General features: G+C 41.4%; 1 protein-coding gene and 1 pseudogene across 2 annotated transcripts; both read right to left on the reverse strand.

Moving 5' to 3' along the window:
• Positions 1-150: 150 nt before the first annotated feature.
• LOC136511960 (E3 ubiquitin-protein ligase At1g63170-like) lies at positions 151-3,750 on the reverse strand (annotated as a pseudogene).
• Positions 3,751-6,642: 2,892 nt separating this feature from the next.
• LOC136511903 (pre-mRNA splicing factor SR-like 1) lies at positions 6,643-11,090 on the reverse strand. 2 transcript variants are annotated; one of them, XM_066505917.1, is made up of 6 exons: positions 10,869-11,090; positions 9,635-9,986; positions 9,128-9,208; positions 8,513-8,584; positions 8,242-8,370; positions 6,643-7,639 (listed from the first exon to the last, which is right to left on the reverse strand). In XM_066505917.1, exons 2-6 carry the CDS (start codon positions 9,920-9,922, stop codon positions 6,818-6,820), a joined length of 1,392 nt encoding a protein of 463 aa, XP_066362014.1. In that variant the 5' UTR covers positions 9,923-9,986; positions 10,869-11,090; the 3' UTR covers positions 6,643-6,817. The 2 variants fall into 2 exon arrangements, with proteins under 2 accessions (XP_066362014.1, XP_066362015.1); XM_066505918.1 differs by lacking the exon at positions 8,242-8,370.
• Between the last annotated feature and the right edge of the window lie 6,359 nt (positions 11,091-17,449).

Raw genomic sequence — 17,449 nt, forward strand, 5'->3', positions numbered from 1 at the left:
TGAGTAACTGAAAAAAACATCATTCTTGTGCAGCAACAGATTGGCCTATACAGAAGTACTACTCTACAAAGCGATCATGGCTATTTCAGAGACCAAACGCTTGATGCTCCAAGATAACTTTGGAGGGAACAAAGCTATAGGAGACACATATTCACAACAAAGACACATTTTTCAGTCAGGCGATTACTCACTGGATCATGTACGGACTCATTGATCGATCACATAATCTCTCTCCCACTATATAATTTACATGTTGCTCTTCTGGAAACCACACATAGGAGGCAAGTTGCTCTCTCACTATACATCATGGAAGCTGTGATAAAGCTACCGTTGTGACTTCAATATCGTTTCCTACCGTGTTGTCGCTGTGGCGGCGCCCAAAGCCAATGGCTGGGGGAGCTGGTCGTCGGGGCGACGTCGATCTCAGTTTTGCAGAGTGGGCACAGCGCATTTATCTTGAGCCATTTGTCAACACAGTCCTTGTGGAAGAAGTGCCCAGCAAGGGAGCAGCCGGAGGTCATCGTTGTCCACATACCTCGCCAAGCAGATGCAGCAAACCTGCCGACCAAAGGACGCGAGTCAGTTTTACATCATGCGCAAGAGGAGATATATATAGGTGTGAAGTAAACATGACGGGCGGGCAAGAGAAAATCTCACAGCATCTTCAGCAGAAACAGCCCGTTCCTTGTCTGTTCCAGGAGCAAAAACTCCACCACCAGCTTCATTTCCCTGCCCGTTACGAGGCTTCTTTGACTTGAACTTGTATGTGCCCAGGGCATTGATAACATCTGAAGTAGCACCTCTGTTTTCACTCAGATCTTCCCGGAAGCCCATTAAAGAGATTATGCAGGGTAGGCAGCAGCATATCAGCACACAGAGAATGAAGGGCATAGCAGTAGCCAATGCAGCTGAACGTGAGGAAGGCTATACACAACCTGAAAACATGAAGTACAGCATGAAACATCTAGATCAGTTGCAAAGGTACTGCATCATGGCAGGTTAGCAGCACACCTGTACAAGTTGGGTGCATCATGGGCAGAAGAATGTCCACCAAATACCCACACAGTTTCCAACAACAAACCATACAGCGAAGAAACAGTCCAGAGCCATCTTGAAGTGATCAGCGAAAGCTTGGGCCCTACAACAAGGAGAATGCAACTCAGAGAAAACTAACCAACAAAATATTTACGATTCTGATGGCCTTTATTATTGATCTAACATAGGTATACTGCAACGAAACCAGAACAATGGACTATAAAATGTTAGATAGGTTACTGCAATGAGTTCTTTTACTTGCCATGTGCCAAGTGCCAAGCTATTTCCATTTTTTTTTTATCTAACAGATCCGATCTGAGAAGATTAGTCATACTCCTGAACCAGGTCCACATATTATATGAACTGTTACTTCTTGTGGGCAAGGAAAGTAACTACAGAAGACCTCTGATTGCATGAAAACACATCTTGCCAGATTAATTCTCTTTGTAATACCAGTCAGGGCTCAGTGCATCATTTCGTTAATAGCTCATATGTAAAGTATTGAACCTCATGCAACTTATAGCATATTTCATAGATATAGACACTTGATGATGAAAGAAAGATCAATATATAAACAGAAGCAACAATGTATCTACAAGGTACAGTATGTTACCTTGGATTTGTGGTAACCGTATTATTTCTCGAGACTCCATTTGTGACAGTTACAACACCAGCTTCAGACACACGAGGTGGCGAAATCCCAGTAAAAGAATTACTTTCAAAGCTGTTGTCTGGAACGTAGTTCTGATTTGATCCTTGCACAGTGGGCAGCTGGTTGCGCTGGAGATAGCGCCAGTAAAGATGAGGAAGAGTTGCAATACAACCTATTGTATAACCAATGACCCACTCAAACAATGGAGCATGAGGATGTTCATTCCTTGACACAGACAGAACGCAGATAGCAGCTATAATCTGGCTAAGATTTACAACTAGTTCAATTGATATCCAGAAGCCAGTATTCAGACTTTGCTGACGGCGACGGCGATTATCATCTCTTCTTGCTATAGGAATATTCGGAGAGTTAGACGCAGCAGTTGTTCCGGAAGAACTTTCTGAATCACGAGGCAATTGATCCATGCCATCATTATTGTGTCGACGAGGTGTCGATGTAGAAGCAACATCATCCCTTGGGATGCCAATCACATGCTCCATGAGTAAAGGGTGACTACCTGTTTCACTTTCTCTTTCTGATTCAACAGGAGGAACATCCATCAACCAAGAGGTTGCATGGGAAATTACTGGTTGCTGTTCCAGAGACAGAGATGTTTTGATTTAAGATAAAGGTAGCAAAATGCACATTTTACAAGATAATGTACTTTTCTCTTCCCCTACAGTAGACGATCAGCTCCACTCCACCTGAAAGAAAAGGAATGCTTGATATCAATAAGCTGTTTAACACTTCAGCTATCTCTTTTTAGTTAAGGAAGTCGATATCTTTATGAAGATACTCATACAGGTAACAACAATATACTGCTAATATGTAGTATAGGCATCAAGATCGACCCAAATGGTTGCAAATTTTGTAACTCTTTTGTATCCGCTTTTGCAAATGTTGTATGTCATGCCAACTTTAGGAAAAATAAGGAAATATTTCTCGTTCATTTAAGCATCTTGAGATACGATATATTGTTCACTACAATACAGGATTGAAATGGCACAATAGACCAAGTGTCAAAATCCAGTTTCTCAGAGGTAGGTTTGAGGCTCATATGCCATATTCTATCCTTTAAGGTCACTGACCTTGTAATTCATCCTGTGTGGGCATGCAAATTTCTGCAGGAAGGATTCTCATTGATTTCTACATATGCCGTAGTTGTAGAATACTAAGATAATCCTTAAGGGATCCACAAGTTTAGGAACATGTGAACATACACTTCAGCTACAATTTTAACTTCAAAACCAAACCTGGAGAAGACCCTGAGTTGAAAACTCACATCGACAAACTCCACTGATGGAAGAGAATGCATTTCGACTTAGAATCTTAAGTTCTTCTCAAAGAATAGAACCAAATCAATCTTTGTATATGGTGACAACAACAATCATGCCTACCAAAAGGTCAATCAAAAAAATAACATGGTAATTTTGTCCTCCAAATGATTATGAAAATATTGCAAGAGAGAAGAACCCCTGGCGGCACAACAAAATATCTTGGCACCACATTTTGTCCACTAATTTTTAGTTCCACAAATCTCTACAGACTATCTAAATGCTAAGTCCACCAGCCAGCAATCCAAGCTAAGGAAGAAATTATCACATACTCCTACCTCCGAAGAGAAACGGAAAGCTCCCGACCAAGAATCGCCTCACAAACCACGGGCGGGGGCAGCTCCACCCCGGTCGCCCGAAAGATTCAAGAACCCGTGAACGACCAACGCCACCAAGAGCAAAGACCCGCCCAGGTTCCAGAACCAGACCAAACAATCACCTCGACGGCTTAAAGCCGAACGAATCAGCGACTATCTTGCGCCCAAGATTTGCAATAAACAACCGCAAAGGAAAATCGCCGGGGCGAGGTCGCGGAAGCTAAGATTGCGCCGGGGGCAAGGAAGGAACGGGTGCCAAACCCGTGGATCAACGCAAACGCGCTAATATAAAAGGAAAAAGATGATAAAAACACGGAAGCATCGCACTGGCGGAAGGGAAAATTTTTACCTAAGCGGGAGCTCCAAGACTTGGACTCGTCGTCCAGCGGCGGTGCGTCAACGTTTATTTAGATATATATATATATTTTTATTTTATTATTATCGTTAGATATAATCTTTTTGATTTTGAGAGAGAGAATCTTCCAACGGTGAGGATCTCGTGTGGACGCTCGATCAGGGGTTGTGGAGCGACACGTGGCAGGAAGGCGATGGCTAAAAAGGGCGGCTCGGTGTCTGTTCGGCGCAGGAGACGAGGCCAGAGGGGAGTGGATTTGCTGGGTCGGTGATTCATCAGCATCTAGTACAGTATAATAATGCAGGATTAGGAGTAGCGTTCCGGTAAATATTTTTCTTGTTTTTTTTCCTTTTGTCAGTGGCATTGCAATATAGGATTGGCCCCAACAGTTGAAAAACCCGTGGGCAGTCAGTATTGAAATCAGTGAGAAAAAACATAGTGCTAAAGTTTACCCGATTTATTAATACTCTCTCGGTCTCCAAATAGAACAAAATTCAACTTCTAAAGTTGTCTTTAAGCCAATCATTTTTAAATTTAGTTGAATTTGATGGAAAAGAGCATCAATGTTTGATGACACAACTAGATGAGTGATGTATCTAAATGATATATTTAATGTCATAAATATTAGTGTTCTTTTTTCTATAATTCAAATCGAGTTTAAAAAGATTTGACTTAACAACTCCGACTAAAGTGTCAATTTAATTTAGGGACCGAGGTGCAAGCACGGATGGACAACACCAGATGAGGCTGGATGGGTCAGATATAGTGTTAGGTCCCTGTTTGGTTACCCCCCTAAAAGCTTTAGGAAGCTAAATCTAGATAGAATCTACTAAAAGAAACAGAACACCAAAACACCCCCACTAAAAAACCTCCCTAAAAATTTTAGGAGGCTGGTTTTTCTTTAGGAGCTCCACCCCTCCTAAAACCTCCTAAAGTCCTTCCTGGACCCCCACTACCCCTCATTTATTGCCCCCTCCCTCTCTCTCCTAAAGAAGGGTAAAAGTGTCTTTGTTCAACAACATTTACTGCTTTTAGTCAGTTTTAGGAGGTGCAACCAAACACTCTTTTAGGAGGTTTTAGAAGGCTGCCTAAAACTTTTAGAACTAAAGTTTTAGAGGTTGGAACCAAACAGGGCCTTAGTCTTGGGGAATTCAACCTCGAATAATGTAGTCCCCGAAGTCGGTTAACAAGTTTTGACTAATGTGTTTTCAAAGCCACAAATTGTCCTTGTTGTTCACGAGAGAAGAGGCGTTGTGATAAACAAGTATTCGGCGGAGTCCAAACAGCGAAGCCGGAGACAAAAAGGCAAAGTCAAAGACGGAGGGTCAAAGGTTGCAAACCCACTTCACGTTGAAGCGAAGTCAAGGGAGAATGAAACGAGGCCAACTTGACTCCGGCCCACGAAGACACGTCTCACCTGGCTAAGCCTAATGGGCGAAGTAGAAACACAGTTCCAAATATGTAATGACCGAACTGCCCTTTTGAATAGAGAAGGCCAGACTTTTTTTTGAAACCGAGAAGGCCAGACTTGAATGTAATAGCAGATTCAGGGGTAGAATGGGGACTGTAATAGGATTGCTAGAGACTCCATCCCCTATAAATACCTCCTGACATGTATTTTTACCGGACATGAAATTCTTATTCAATAAAGTTACATTTACTCTTTGATGCTTGAGTGATTATTCACCAACAGTTAGGGTCGTTGATTGATGCAACAGGTTACAAAATGAACATCCTGTGAAATAACACGTTAATTTTTTATGGATTGGTATTCATATTTCTTTTGAAAAAAAAGAGAAGGGGTCTATATATATAGTTCTCCGAAGTAGGTCATGTTTAGCTTCTTCAGAAGCCGGAGCCGGAGGGGGTCCAGGCTTATTTGGCACAACTCGACTCTGGCTCTAGTAGCAACTTGAGCGGAGAAGCTCGACTAAACACTTATGAACCGTTTTGGGATAAACAGTAGAGGAGCGGTGACTCCTCAAGAGGAGGAACCATACCAACGGGCTCTTCATGGCTTCCTACACGCCTCCGGCCTGCAGGGTTTTGGAGTTTAAATTGACGAATGACATCACTCGCCTTCCACCAACAGAGATTACTTTGCTAAGCATAGCATGCCTGCCTTCTCGTATTTCATCCTACAAGCTTGGCGCACTTGTTTAGTGACATGTTGCCTTCAGATGATGCACCAAGATATTGATTCGAGTTGCGCACTTTCAGGTACAAGATGCTACCCTGATGCAGCACTGTCACCAGACTCCCCTGCTGGCAGCCACACCCAGAGAAGCTGGTTTGGGAGTTTTCATTTACAAACCGACAGGCGACAGCACGCATCTCCATCTTCATCAAGGCCGTCCCAGAGTCCTTCATGCAGAGGCAGCAGCCATACTCTAGCTACAAAGACTACAGTAACAGCACACTTGGGTGAAGCAAACTTCATATCTGACAATGAGGTACTGGTCAAATCGTTATCTCGTCAACAGACTGCGGTGCAACAGGATTGGAGGCTCAAGCCCCTTCTGATGGCCTTCTCATCCATGGATCTTCAAGATACACAGATCACAAAATGTGACAGCCCACTCTTTGACGTCACAAGCTAGAGCTTCTTCTATCTCTAATTTTGTATGTTCAAACCCCTATCATAGAGGATCCTGTCCGGTTCTGGACACCCTCCGGAATGTAATCTGGGAGAACGTGACTCTCAGAAGTGTACAAGTTCATGCATACCGCTCCTTGTATATAAAAAAAGTGCTGACCATGGTTGGCCAGCAGATCGAACGCGACTTGCGAGTATGACTTGCTTGCTTGAGTAACTAATGACCCGTCCACGCAGTTAATTCAGCAAAAGCGTAGGGCATTCACAGAGGCAGACCAAGATTTACTGTTTTGCTGTAGGCAATTAGAAATGCGGTGTAAGTTTCATAACGATGTAAAAAGAGTGCATAGGAATAACATACCAAACAACATCCATTAATGGCAAATGCCAATGATAACAAGTCAAGATACCAAAGTACCAGTCGCCCAGTCGGCTCTATCAAGTTTGGGAATATTAAGAGTATTTCCGAGAAGGCCTACAGAGAGGCTGGAACAGCAAAGTGGAAACTACAGTTTTACAGGTCTCAAGTTACCTCCATCGAGGGCCCCCCAGCCTGATGACCTCCTCAGCACATGAATCACGGTGAAGCTTTTCAGCATCACTGTCTTCCTTCTTCTCAGTTATGTCACCATACAAGTCCTTCAGCTTTGCTAGGTTGCTTGACACAGTGGCTGCCTTCTCTTTATTCGCATCCCTGAATGGGCTGGATCGCTGCTCATTCCTGCTCCGACTCCGGCTCCTGCTTCGGCTCCTCCTGCTCCTGCTCCTGCTCCTGCTCCTGCTTTGACTACAACTTCTGCTTCTGTGGTGAGAGCTAGAGCGCCTGTGCCTGCTACTTTCACGATCTCTTCTGTCATCCCGTCTTTCTTCTGAACGCCTGGACCTGCAGTACTCACGATCCCTGCTATCACGCTCATGGCGACGATAATCTCTGACATCCTTGTCACGGTCAAGGTCTCGGCTTGAATAGTACCGGTCTCTGTCCCGGTCTCTGTCATGGTCACGGCTAGAACGATCCAGTTCTCGGTCAGAACGATCATGGTCAGGACCCTCACGGCTACCACTGCGACGAGATGGTGAGTATGATCTTCGATGATCATCATGGGTGACTGTTCGCCGAACTGGGGATGAATCTCTAGTGGAAGCCCGATGTGGAGCACGCTGTCCAAAGGAAACTGACAGAGAAGCTTTCACTGAAGGAGGACGACGTGCAGTATCTTCTGATCCCTGACGACTGGAGTCTCCAGTTGCCCCAGAAAGCTTAGTGGGCAATTTCATCTTCTCAAGATTGGCTGTAATCTGACGAGTTACTGGGAGAGGAATTCTTGGCAAAAGACTATCAAAGTAGTACTGCGTCATGAAAGGAAAACAAAGCAGCACGCTGAGAAGTAGTTTACACTAGAGATTGGAGCAGCTTAAAATGAACCATTAGATAACATCAAACGATGATATAAAATAATTCAAGTCAAAGGCGATGGTACATTAAGTGAAAACCAACAAAAAAAAACATAAACAATAGATTTTACTCCATGCAAGATACCAGTCAAGGGAAATTTTGAAGAAAAAAATATAATATGTTATGGAACCATGACTAACTGACCAAAAAAGTAGTACCCTTAATTAGCATATAGATTCCTATAACTTAGAAAATGTTCACATACATTAACATATCTGAAATCACCATGACATAGACAAGTAATCACATATATATAAAAGTACTGCTCTGTAGATGGCTATAGAATAACTTATTCAATGGCCACTTTGAGTTACGATAACGACTACACTAATTCACAAGATACTGTAACTCCCTCCTAAGTGATTTACTATAATATTATGGAAAATATCATCATGAGTTATAGTAACATATGCATCGTAAATATGTACTCACTTTACCATTAATTTAGTGCAAAGATTATAGAAGGGCGGGCCTGGTGCAAGCGGTAGAGTCTTACCGCCTGTGACCGGAAGGTCCCGGGTTCGAGTCGCGGTCTCCTCGCATTGCACAGGCGAGGGTAAGGCTTGCCAATGACACCCTTCCCCAGACCCTGCACAGAGCGGGAGCTCTCTGCACTAGGTACACCCTTTTTTTTTAAAGATTATAGTAAATCAAGGTGGCCAGCAGAAAGCCAAAACTCTAGGAAGCACATGAAAACGTGGGCACAGAACTGATCAGAGAAACAGTGTGCTTATTTCCATTCTGAATGCAGAAGTTACGAAACAGACCTGTCCAAGTATAAGATCACGCACATAAACACCCATGGTTGTCTTGCGGCCATTAGATCCAGGGGAGAACTCCTGCGCCACAAGAAGAATTGCAAATGATTCAGCTCTGATTCATACTCAACAGTTCCTGTAGCACATGACATTACATGGAGACTCAACCATTCCACATAGATTATGTCAAAGTGCCATAGACAAATAGTCAACAATAATAACAAATTAAGTAGTCCCAATCAAGCTGGGGTATGCTAGCGATGCAACCCAACAAGAATTACAAACCAAACAAAAAAGAAAGGAAGAAAGAAAACAAACTGCTAATTATAAAAGAAGCAACATAGCACAAATCATAAATAAATGTTCCTTTATATATTTTTCCTCTGTATATTACCCTTAATCAATCTACTTTCAATTCAATACAAGTCACATGGCAATTACAGATCTACAGTGGAACATTCTTATATCAAGTTGACAAATAATCATTCTCCAGGTATCAAATGGAAGTCCTATAAAGTGATGAAAGAGTACAATAATAGCAAAATTATGTGGTTATTTACTTACAAGTTTGAGGGCACAAAAACATGAACAAGCAATTAAAAAAAGGAGGGAAAAGTACCGTACCTCATCATCCCTCAAATAGGGCTCATACCACGCCCACAGAACCTTTGGGTCTGCAACATACCGAAGATACAAGAAACCAATCTGCACCAAATAGCGTCAAATGGTCATTCGCCACAAAATATTTTATTATTTAACAGGCAAAGTAAAGACAAACAAAAAAACAAAATGCTCACAACTCCAAAGCACAGACTGGTACACTATGAACTTCTTGCAAACTTTGTCATCCCCGTGTCCTAGGACCAAGAAATTCAAACACAAGTCCATCCAAAGAAACAAGTTGTAGGACTGTTAGTGGCTATAACCAAAATGTAAGCACAAAATTATGCATAAGTGACTCGCAAGGAATGTAAGATTTTTCATTGCAAAAAGACCACTGAAATAAGTTTTATAATCATCCTGATAAACATCTGGGTTCATGCACTAACCGCATGCCTAATGAATAGATATGGGGCCATGAAGCAAGACATTCAGCATCAGCAAACAGAAGGGCAGGAAACGGAAACTTACAGCTCTAATGTATGGGGAGTCAAAATGCTTCAACAAACCGTGCATCTGCTTGACAGTAAGCTTCATGGTGAAGAACTTGTATAGAAGACAGAATGCAGTGGAGGGGCCTCTGCAATTGCCAGTCATCCAAGGCTCCACATGTTCGACAGTGTTGTAGATCTCATCGATGACCTCATGATAGGTCTTCAACCTATAAAGCTCCTTAAAGTAATCAGAAGACAGAATGTTCATGCGAAGAACCTTCTCCATCAGCACATCAATGGGCTTCCCTGAAGTTTGTATCTCCATTGTCCAGAAAAATTTTCAATTTCAATCACAAAGATCAATATGGTATTTCCAAAGTTTATGTAACCTGCAAACAGCGAAGTCAGGAGATAAGAAAGCTATGGAAAAAACCAAGGAGCGAACAGATAAATTTCTGCTAAAAGCCTAAAACAGTGGGGTGCGCATATACAGAATTACAGATCATTTGTTTCCAGAGAAGTTAAATCTAGTGAAAAATTGTCCCTTTCCTCGACCTATATGGCTGAAACCACCACATTGCATCGCATTATCCGAACATGCCAAACCTAAACTTGTGTCGATTTCCACTATGTTCATACTAGGGAACAGAACAAGCAACAAAACCATATTTACATTCATATCAAAATCCAACTCACAGGTAAAAGGATAACATTCTTTTCACAAGATCCAAACTCATATATACCTCATGGTACACATCCATTTGATTGAATTATCAATTACACAAGGCCTATATAGTAACCTGCATAACCCAGTTGAGCATGAATAGCCTACAAAATTTAGTGAAATGCTCAGATCTTCCACTGTAATGATGATTCTGCATATAGCACTGTAACCCTAGCCCAAATAAACCACACGATTCCTTCACCGTTTACATTGGTGGTGCTGCTGCTGCATATGTTTGTGTAGCCCTAACCCAACGAAACCTGTCAATTCGATCACCTCTTACGATTCTAGCACAACAAAAACCACAAGTGCGTAGCGAATCAATTCGACCAGAAACGGCCCGACTCCGTAGCGGATTAAACGCGAGCAAAATTCTTACGAATAAACCGCTATCGTCGCAGTACCAATCCACACGGCAAACAAAATCCGCAGCAGAACGGGCGAGTGAAATCCACCACGGCGGCTACTCACGGCTCGATAGAAGAGCCCGCAGCACGGCACTGAATCCTACAGCAACCCATCCAAAAGCAAGCTAGGGTTTGCTTACCAGCAAAAGAGGGAACTCGTTCCGGGTCCGGACGGATCTTCACGGCACGCCGGCCGGCCCGGCTGAGAGGAGGTGGTGGAGGAGGAGGAGCAGGGCGACAACGAGGGTGACGGGCGAGAGGAGGACTCCGTCGAGGTCGGTGGCTTGCTCGGCTTTTGGCGGAGGCGTGCGCGTTCGCCGCAGCGTCCGCGAGGGGAAGGGTAAAGAAGAGGATTATTCGTTAGGGCCGCGACGCGAGGCGGCCAGGCCAGGGTATTCTAGACATTTTCCAGTTCAGTTTGCTCTTTTTTTTTTAAAAAAAAAGGAAAGAGAACAGAAAACGGTGGATTTCACCGGGGTTTTTTTTACAATTTTTTATTTGAATGATAGACTGCTCTTTACAGCGGCATTTGACTTTACGAATTAGTGCTGCGATTACGAATGACGGCATATTAGGAGGGTTCGTTCATTATACACGTGAGCTGAGTGCAGTCGAAACTTAAATTGTACACCAACCTTTTCAGGAAAAAAAGGGCACCAAATCATCGACCGTACCCAAACTGAATCAAGCCTCCGAAGCGCATGGGTGATTAATAGATATTTGGTTCGGCCGGGCCGCTCAAATCAGAATCATCCGGTCCTAGCACCAAAGCTCATATGAGTGTTTTGGTTGCATCTTCAATTCGTGTCATTCGTCACCTAGTCATTCCATTTAGTAACTCATACAAGGCAAGAATCAATTCGTTCCTAAAAACGAAGCACGACTTGACACTGTGTGTATGCAATGAACCAGGTGCCGGATGGAGTGAACCCACGAGCCAAACATGTTGCGATTGATTATCCAATCACTAAAGTAGTTGTTCCAGAAGCGCAATGTATGTATATGTTTTAGATAATGTCGATCCTATGGATTTTATGCATTGAGTGTTTATATATACTATCACATATGGCCCTTGCTTTGCAACGGGAAAAACAAGTCTTGCTAGAATTTTTTTCCTTTAGTCATAAGGCATAAAGATGTACTCATAATGATACCATAACTTTAACTTTAAGTTTCCATGTTGTTAGGCAATATAAACGACGAAGAACAGCGGATCAAACACAGGGGACATAAGATTTTAACGTGGAAAACCCTCCCAAGGAAGAAGGGAAAAAACACGGGCACCAGCTAGCAAATCTTCACTATATCGGGTAAGGTTACAAACATCGGAGATTTACAACTTTTCTTATCCCAAGACGACGACTTACATGAGGTATATATAGAGATGAAAAACCCTAATAGGTGACGCGGCCCAAGCCTCCCGGTGACGGGCCTCGCTTCGCTTCGGCAGAAGTTAGTCTTTATCTTATATATAACTGAATTTGGATCACAACTCAACAAACTCCACCTTGAGACAAAATTTCTTCTTGTAGCATAAAATGAACCTTCACCCTAAAACAACAAATAAATATTTCCGGTGCCAAATAGCCTCTTGGGCTAAATAGTTATACCAACTAAGCTTGAGCAAAGCTCAAACTTAGCAACAGGAACTGGCTTTGTCAATATATCAGCAGGATTATCATGTGTGCTTATCTTGCATACCTTCAGCTTACCTTACGCGACAACATCGTGAACATAATGGTATTTAACATGTGCTTCATTCTCTTATGGAACATCTGATCTTTAGCGAGACATATAGCACTTTGACTGTCACAAAATAAATTAATGTAAGACTCATCTCCACAAAGCTCAGCAAACAAACATTTCAATCAAACCGATTCTTTACATGCTTCAGCAACAGTCATGCATTCTGCTTCAGTGGTAGACAGGACAACAATGGGGCTGAATGTTGCCCTCCAACTCACAGCACAACCATCAATAATGAACACATAACCTGTAAAGAGATCTCCTCTTATCCAAATCGGCAGCAAAATCTGAATTCACGTAGCCAGTGAGTCCCTTATCAGTCTTGCCAAACTTCAAACAAGCATTTGTTGTGCCACGAAGGTACCTAAAAATCCACTGAACAACCTTTCAATGTTCTTTACCAGGATTAGCCATGTATCTACTAACTAAACTCATAGCATATGATAAATCAGGACGAGAGCAAATCATGGCATACATCAAAGAACCAACAGCACTAGAACATGGAACTCTTGACATGTGCTCAAAATCCTCATCCGTACTAGCACATTGTAAAACTGATAATTTAAAATGAGGAGCAATAGAAGTACTAACAGACTTTGCATCATGCATGTTAAAACGATGAAGAACTTTCTTAATGTAATTTTGCTGATTAAGAAATAACAACCCAAAATTTCTATCTCTTGTAATCTCCATACCTAGAATTTTCTTAGCAGCACCAAGATCATTCATCTCAAACTCACTACTCAATAGTTTCTTCAACGTAGTGATTTCTTTCTTGCTCTTGGCGGCAATCAACATATCATCAACATATAACAGCAAATATATAGGTGATTCATCAACAAATTTAATGTACACACAGCTATCAAATTCAGACCTCTTAAAATCATGTGACATCGTAAAAGAATCAAACCTTTTATACCATTGACGAGGAGACTGTTTCAAACCATATAAGGACCTCTTTAATTTGCAAACATGATCCTCCTTACTAGGTACTATGAACCCTTCTGGCTGGTCCATATATATCTTCTCCTCGAGCTCTCCATGTAGAAACGCAGTCTTTACATCTAACTGCTTAAGTTCAAGATCTCGCATAGCAACAATACCGAAAAATGTACGAATTAAACTATGCTTTTACAACTGGAGAGAACAAAAAATTTCATGTATATGTATATGAGTATATGTTATATATGTATATTATATTGCATATACTTTGTTCAGCAGCAGAAAGGCCCAGACCTACAAGCCCATGCGGTGGCTCCTTGCAGAGAGCGGCGCGGCGACTTGTCGACACTCTCCCTGAATTGCCGCATACTGGTAACACCTCACTACTTCTACGTTTGACCATGATCTGAATTTTGAATTTTTGATCTATCTTTCTCGAATTTCTCATCTACTTTTATACCTGTAACCATGTTAGTGATGTTTCTCTAAAATTCTATCCTGGTATTTACTTTCTGTCGCAATTTTAGGTCTAAGCGCTATGTGTTATACTGAGAGGGATGTCTTGGATAACATTGATCTCAACATTGCTCTCAATGATTTTGCATCCAGAAATGGCAGAAGCTATTTCTTCCAACAAGCCTTGAAGAATTATTTACTTATTTGAGGTAATCATAATAGCCATTTTATTTTTCTTTTAGTTTCTTCTATTATAAAAACATCGTGTTTTATGAACTATATATACGTGCCGCTATCTACCTCATACTAATACCAGTGTACGACTTCTCATGATCATAAAAGTGGGGAAAACAATTAGCCTAAAGGGCCCTTGCTTTCCTCGTATTGCCCAAGGGCCATAAAATCTATAGAGCCGGCCCTAGGCGCCATGCCGAAGTCCAGTGGCCCCCCCGTTCATCTCCACCAATGTGCAGCACGAGCAGCACTACTTACCCGTGTTTTTCATGTTTTGGGCTGCAATTGCTGCTTTTCTAACATCCAATTCGAGCTACCACCAGCCACTCTCCCCTCCTATTCGAAGCAGCAAGTTCAATCCTTTCTGTTCCTCCCTCATTCGGTCATTCCAATCCACCGCAGCATCTTCTATCTTCTCTGCTCTTCCTTCCAAATCTAACTAAACAGCAGCATCCAATTCAATATCATCCTGTTGCACGTGGCGAGAGTGCACAAGTTAACTAATATGCAAATTTGTAAGTATATTATGGATCTTATAATTTTTTTTAGAGAAAAAGTTTCCCCTGCTTTATTGAACATAAACCGTCATAGTCATTACAGCACAGCGTAATGGCGCGCCCGCCTCAAGGACCTATATGATCAAAAGCAGAATTGTTTTCAGCGTCCATCGACATCACAGGTTCAGGTCTAAGCGGAGTCACAGCGATGGAGACCGAAACCGAAGGCTGACATCCCGATATTGGTTGCCTTAGCGGACTCCAACAGATTCTTGGTGGGCGTGCAGCTTCTAACTCCATCCTCTGGATTATCTGATCCATCTTCTCCCCATCCGCCTCCGCGAGCAATGGCTTCCAACTTCTCAGCGTTTTGGTTATCCACAGCACCAACTCCTTCAATCCTGACCAGGTCGTCCCCTGAAAGCACAGTTTATTTCGAGATTTCCATAAACACCACAAAGCTGCAGCAAAGATAACATTTGTCAATAAATGTTTCTTGTTGGATAACCAGAAAGTAGCTACAAACTCATAAGACCATTCACCACTTATATTAGTAATTTCAACAAGGAAGGCCCAAAGAGCTTTTGCCACACAACAATCAAAGAACATGTGGTGAATAGACTCTGATTCGGAGCAAAATAAGCAAGTGTTATCAAATACCTCTCTCCTTTTAGCAAGGTTATCCCTTGTGAGCAATTTGTTCTTAGAGAGTAACCATAAGAAGATTTGAACTCTAGATGGGATTTTCAGTTTCCAAACTACATGCACAAACACAGGTTTAACTCCATGGTGACTAATAACAGCATATAGAGACTGAACCGAGAACTTTCCATTGGAGCTAAAACTCCAAATAATTTGATCATCTTCACCATTTAACTGCATATCTTCTACAATACTAACCAAATCATACCACAAGTTCATAAGCTGATCATAGACAGACCTCCTAAAGGACAGCATTAAGTCTTCACCATTTCATACCTGATGGATGGTCTTACCTTGTTGCTCACAAATCACATAAAGAGGCCAAAACTGGATGGCCAGGCTAGAGTTCCCGAACCAATGATCTTCCCAAAATCTGATTTTCTTCCCATCACCAACCTTCCACATTATCCCCATTTGTGCTGCTAGCAAAGCCCAGGTCACACCTTTCCACAAGGGGGACAGCTGGTTTCCCAAAGGGCAGCAGATATTAGGTTGATTAGTTTTATACTTAAATCTGAGATTTTAGTCCAAATAGCATTTTTACTTAAACCATATCTGAAAATCCATGAACTAAGCAAGGCCAGGTTTAGATTCCTTAAGTCAGGAATACCTAAACCACCCAACTCCTTCTTTTGGGCAACTAATTGCCAATGAGCAAGATGGTATTTATGATTGTCTTCATTATTATTCCGAAAAAAACGAGCCATATGAGAGTTGATCATGTTACAGCCCATTTTGAAAACTTTATGATTGACATTAAGTAGATTGGAATGCTTGCTAAGCAAGCTTTAAGCAAGGTCAACCTACCAACATATGATAAAAGTCTCCCCTTCCAACCTGAAATTCTTTTAATGATTTTATCAATCACATGTTGAAGGATCTTATAAATTTTCCGGAAAATTAATAATGTCTTAAGGTGATATGTCTTACTGTTATAATGTGCATGCTAAAATATGCTAATCATGTTATTGGGAGCAGCTTAAGATACTGAACCTATTGCTGATTGCTTGCGATGTTTTCCAATATCATACTAAAGCAGTTTCTTATGCCTTTTTTTTTAAAAAAAAAGAAAGCGGTTCCTTATCACCTGGATGTTCTGAATTTCTATACCTTCAATTGTATACTATGTGAGCAAGGCAGCTATTATGGTATTTAGACACTGCTTCTTCTTTTGACCCCTTAACTTCTTGCTTTGCAAAATTGCTTCGGTTTTAGAAATTGGTTGATTCAGTGTAGCTTGCCTGCTTAAATATGAGGTTATTTTCCCTCCATGATATCACGGTCATGCATAAATATTTCATACCTGCACAATAACTTTTTATTTGTTCTTGAATGAGAGTAGTTTCCAACTTTCCATGTCCATATGCTTCTAAGCTTTAGTTTTTTTTTTCACTTTTTACAATCACCAAGAAAGTTGAGCCATGTACATGACACATGAACGAGGAGCACCATTTTTTAGATCAAGAACACTATGCTTCAGAAAAAAAGTGACCAACCATTTTCCTCACATTCAGAAAAAAGAAAATCTCGTTTCTTTGAAAATGTCCCTTCATTGACCAGGGTAACCACTGAAGTTGTAAGTTGAGCTCGGCAAGTTTGTAATACTGTGGCAGGGAAACATGCTGTCAAATACATCATTTCACTCCCTTTATTCAAATTAAGACCTATTGGATATTTGGATACTACTAAAGTTCCAAATAGAGTTTTGACTGCAATTTGTTACCATTTATTACCCATGATTATCAAAGGCATAAGACAAGAAATGGATATATTTTAAGACAACTTTACTTTTATACATCCACATGTTTATCCTCATGTCTGCTGAAGTGCTATAACTACAGCAATTACTTTACTAAAGTCAATTTTGATAATAACTTTGGCTTAACCAGAGACTTCTCTTGTGTATATTAGATATAGCAGGAGCTATGCTCCTATTTCTTTCTTTTTCTTTTTGCATTTTAGTGCTTTGTTATAACACTGGACTCAAGTAGTACCCATCCAACGTATACTAAAACCTTTTGTACATGAGTTCTCACAAATACTCAAAATGGTCATACACAAGTTCTAACTGCATTGACAGTTGTTAATTATGCAGATTTTAAAAGACAAGAAAGAAACCACCGGGGCTCCTTTTTCAATACTGT

Source organism: Miscanthus floridulus, chromosome 16, assembly GCF_019320115.1.
Source record: "Miscanthus floridulus cultivar M001 chromosome 16, ASM1932011v1, whole genome shotgun sequence".
Taxonomy (NCBI): Eukaryota; Viridiplantae; Streptophyta; class Magnoliopsida; order Poales; family Poaceae; genus Miscanthus; species Miscanthus floridulus.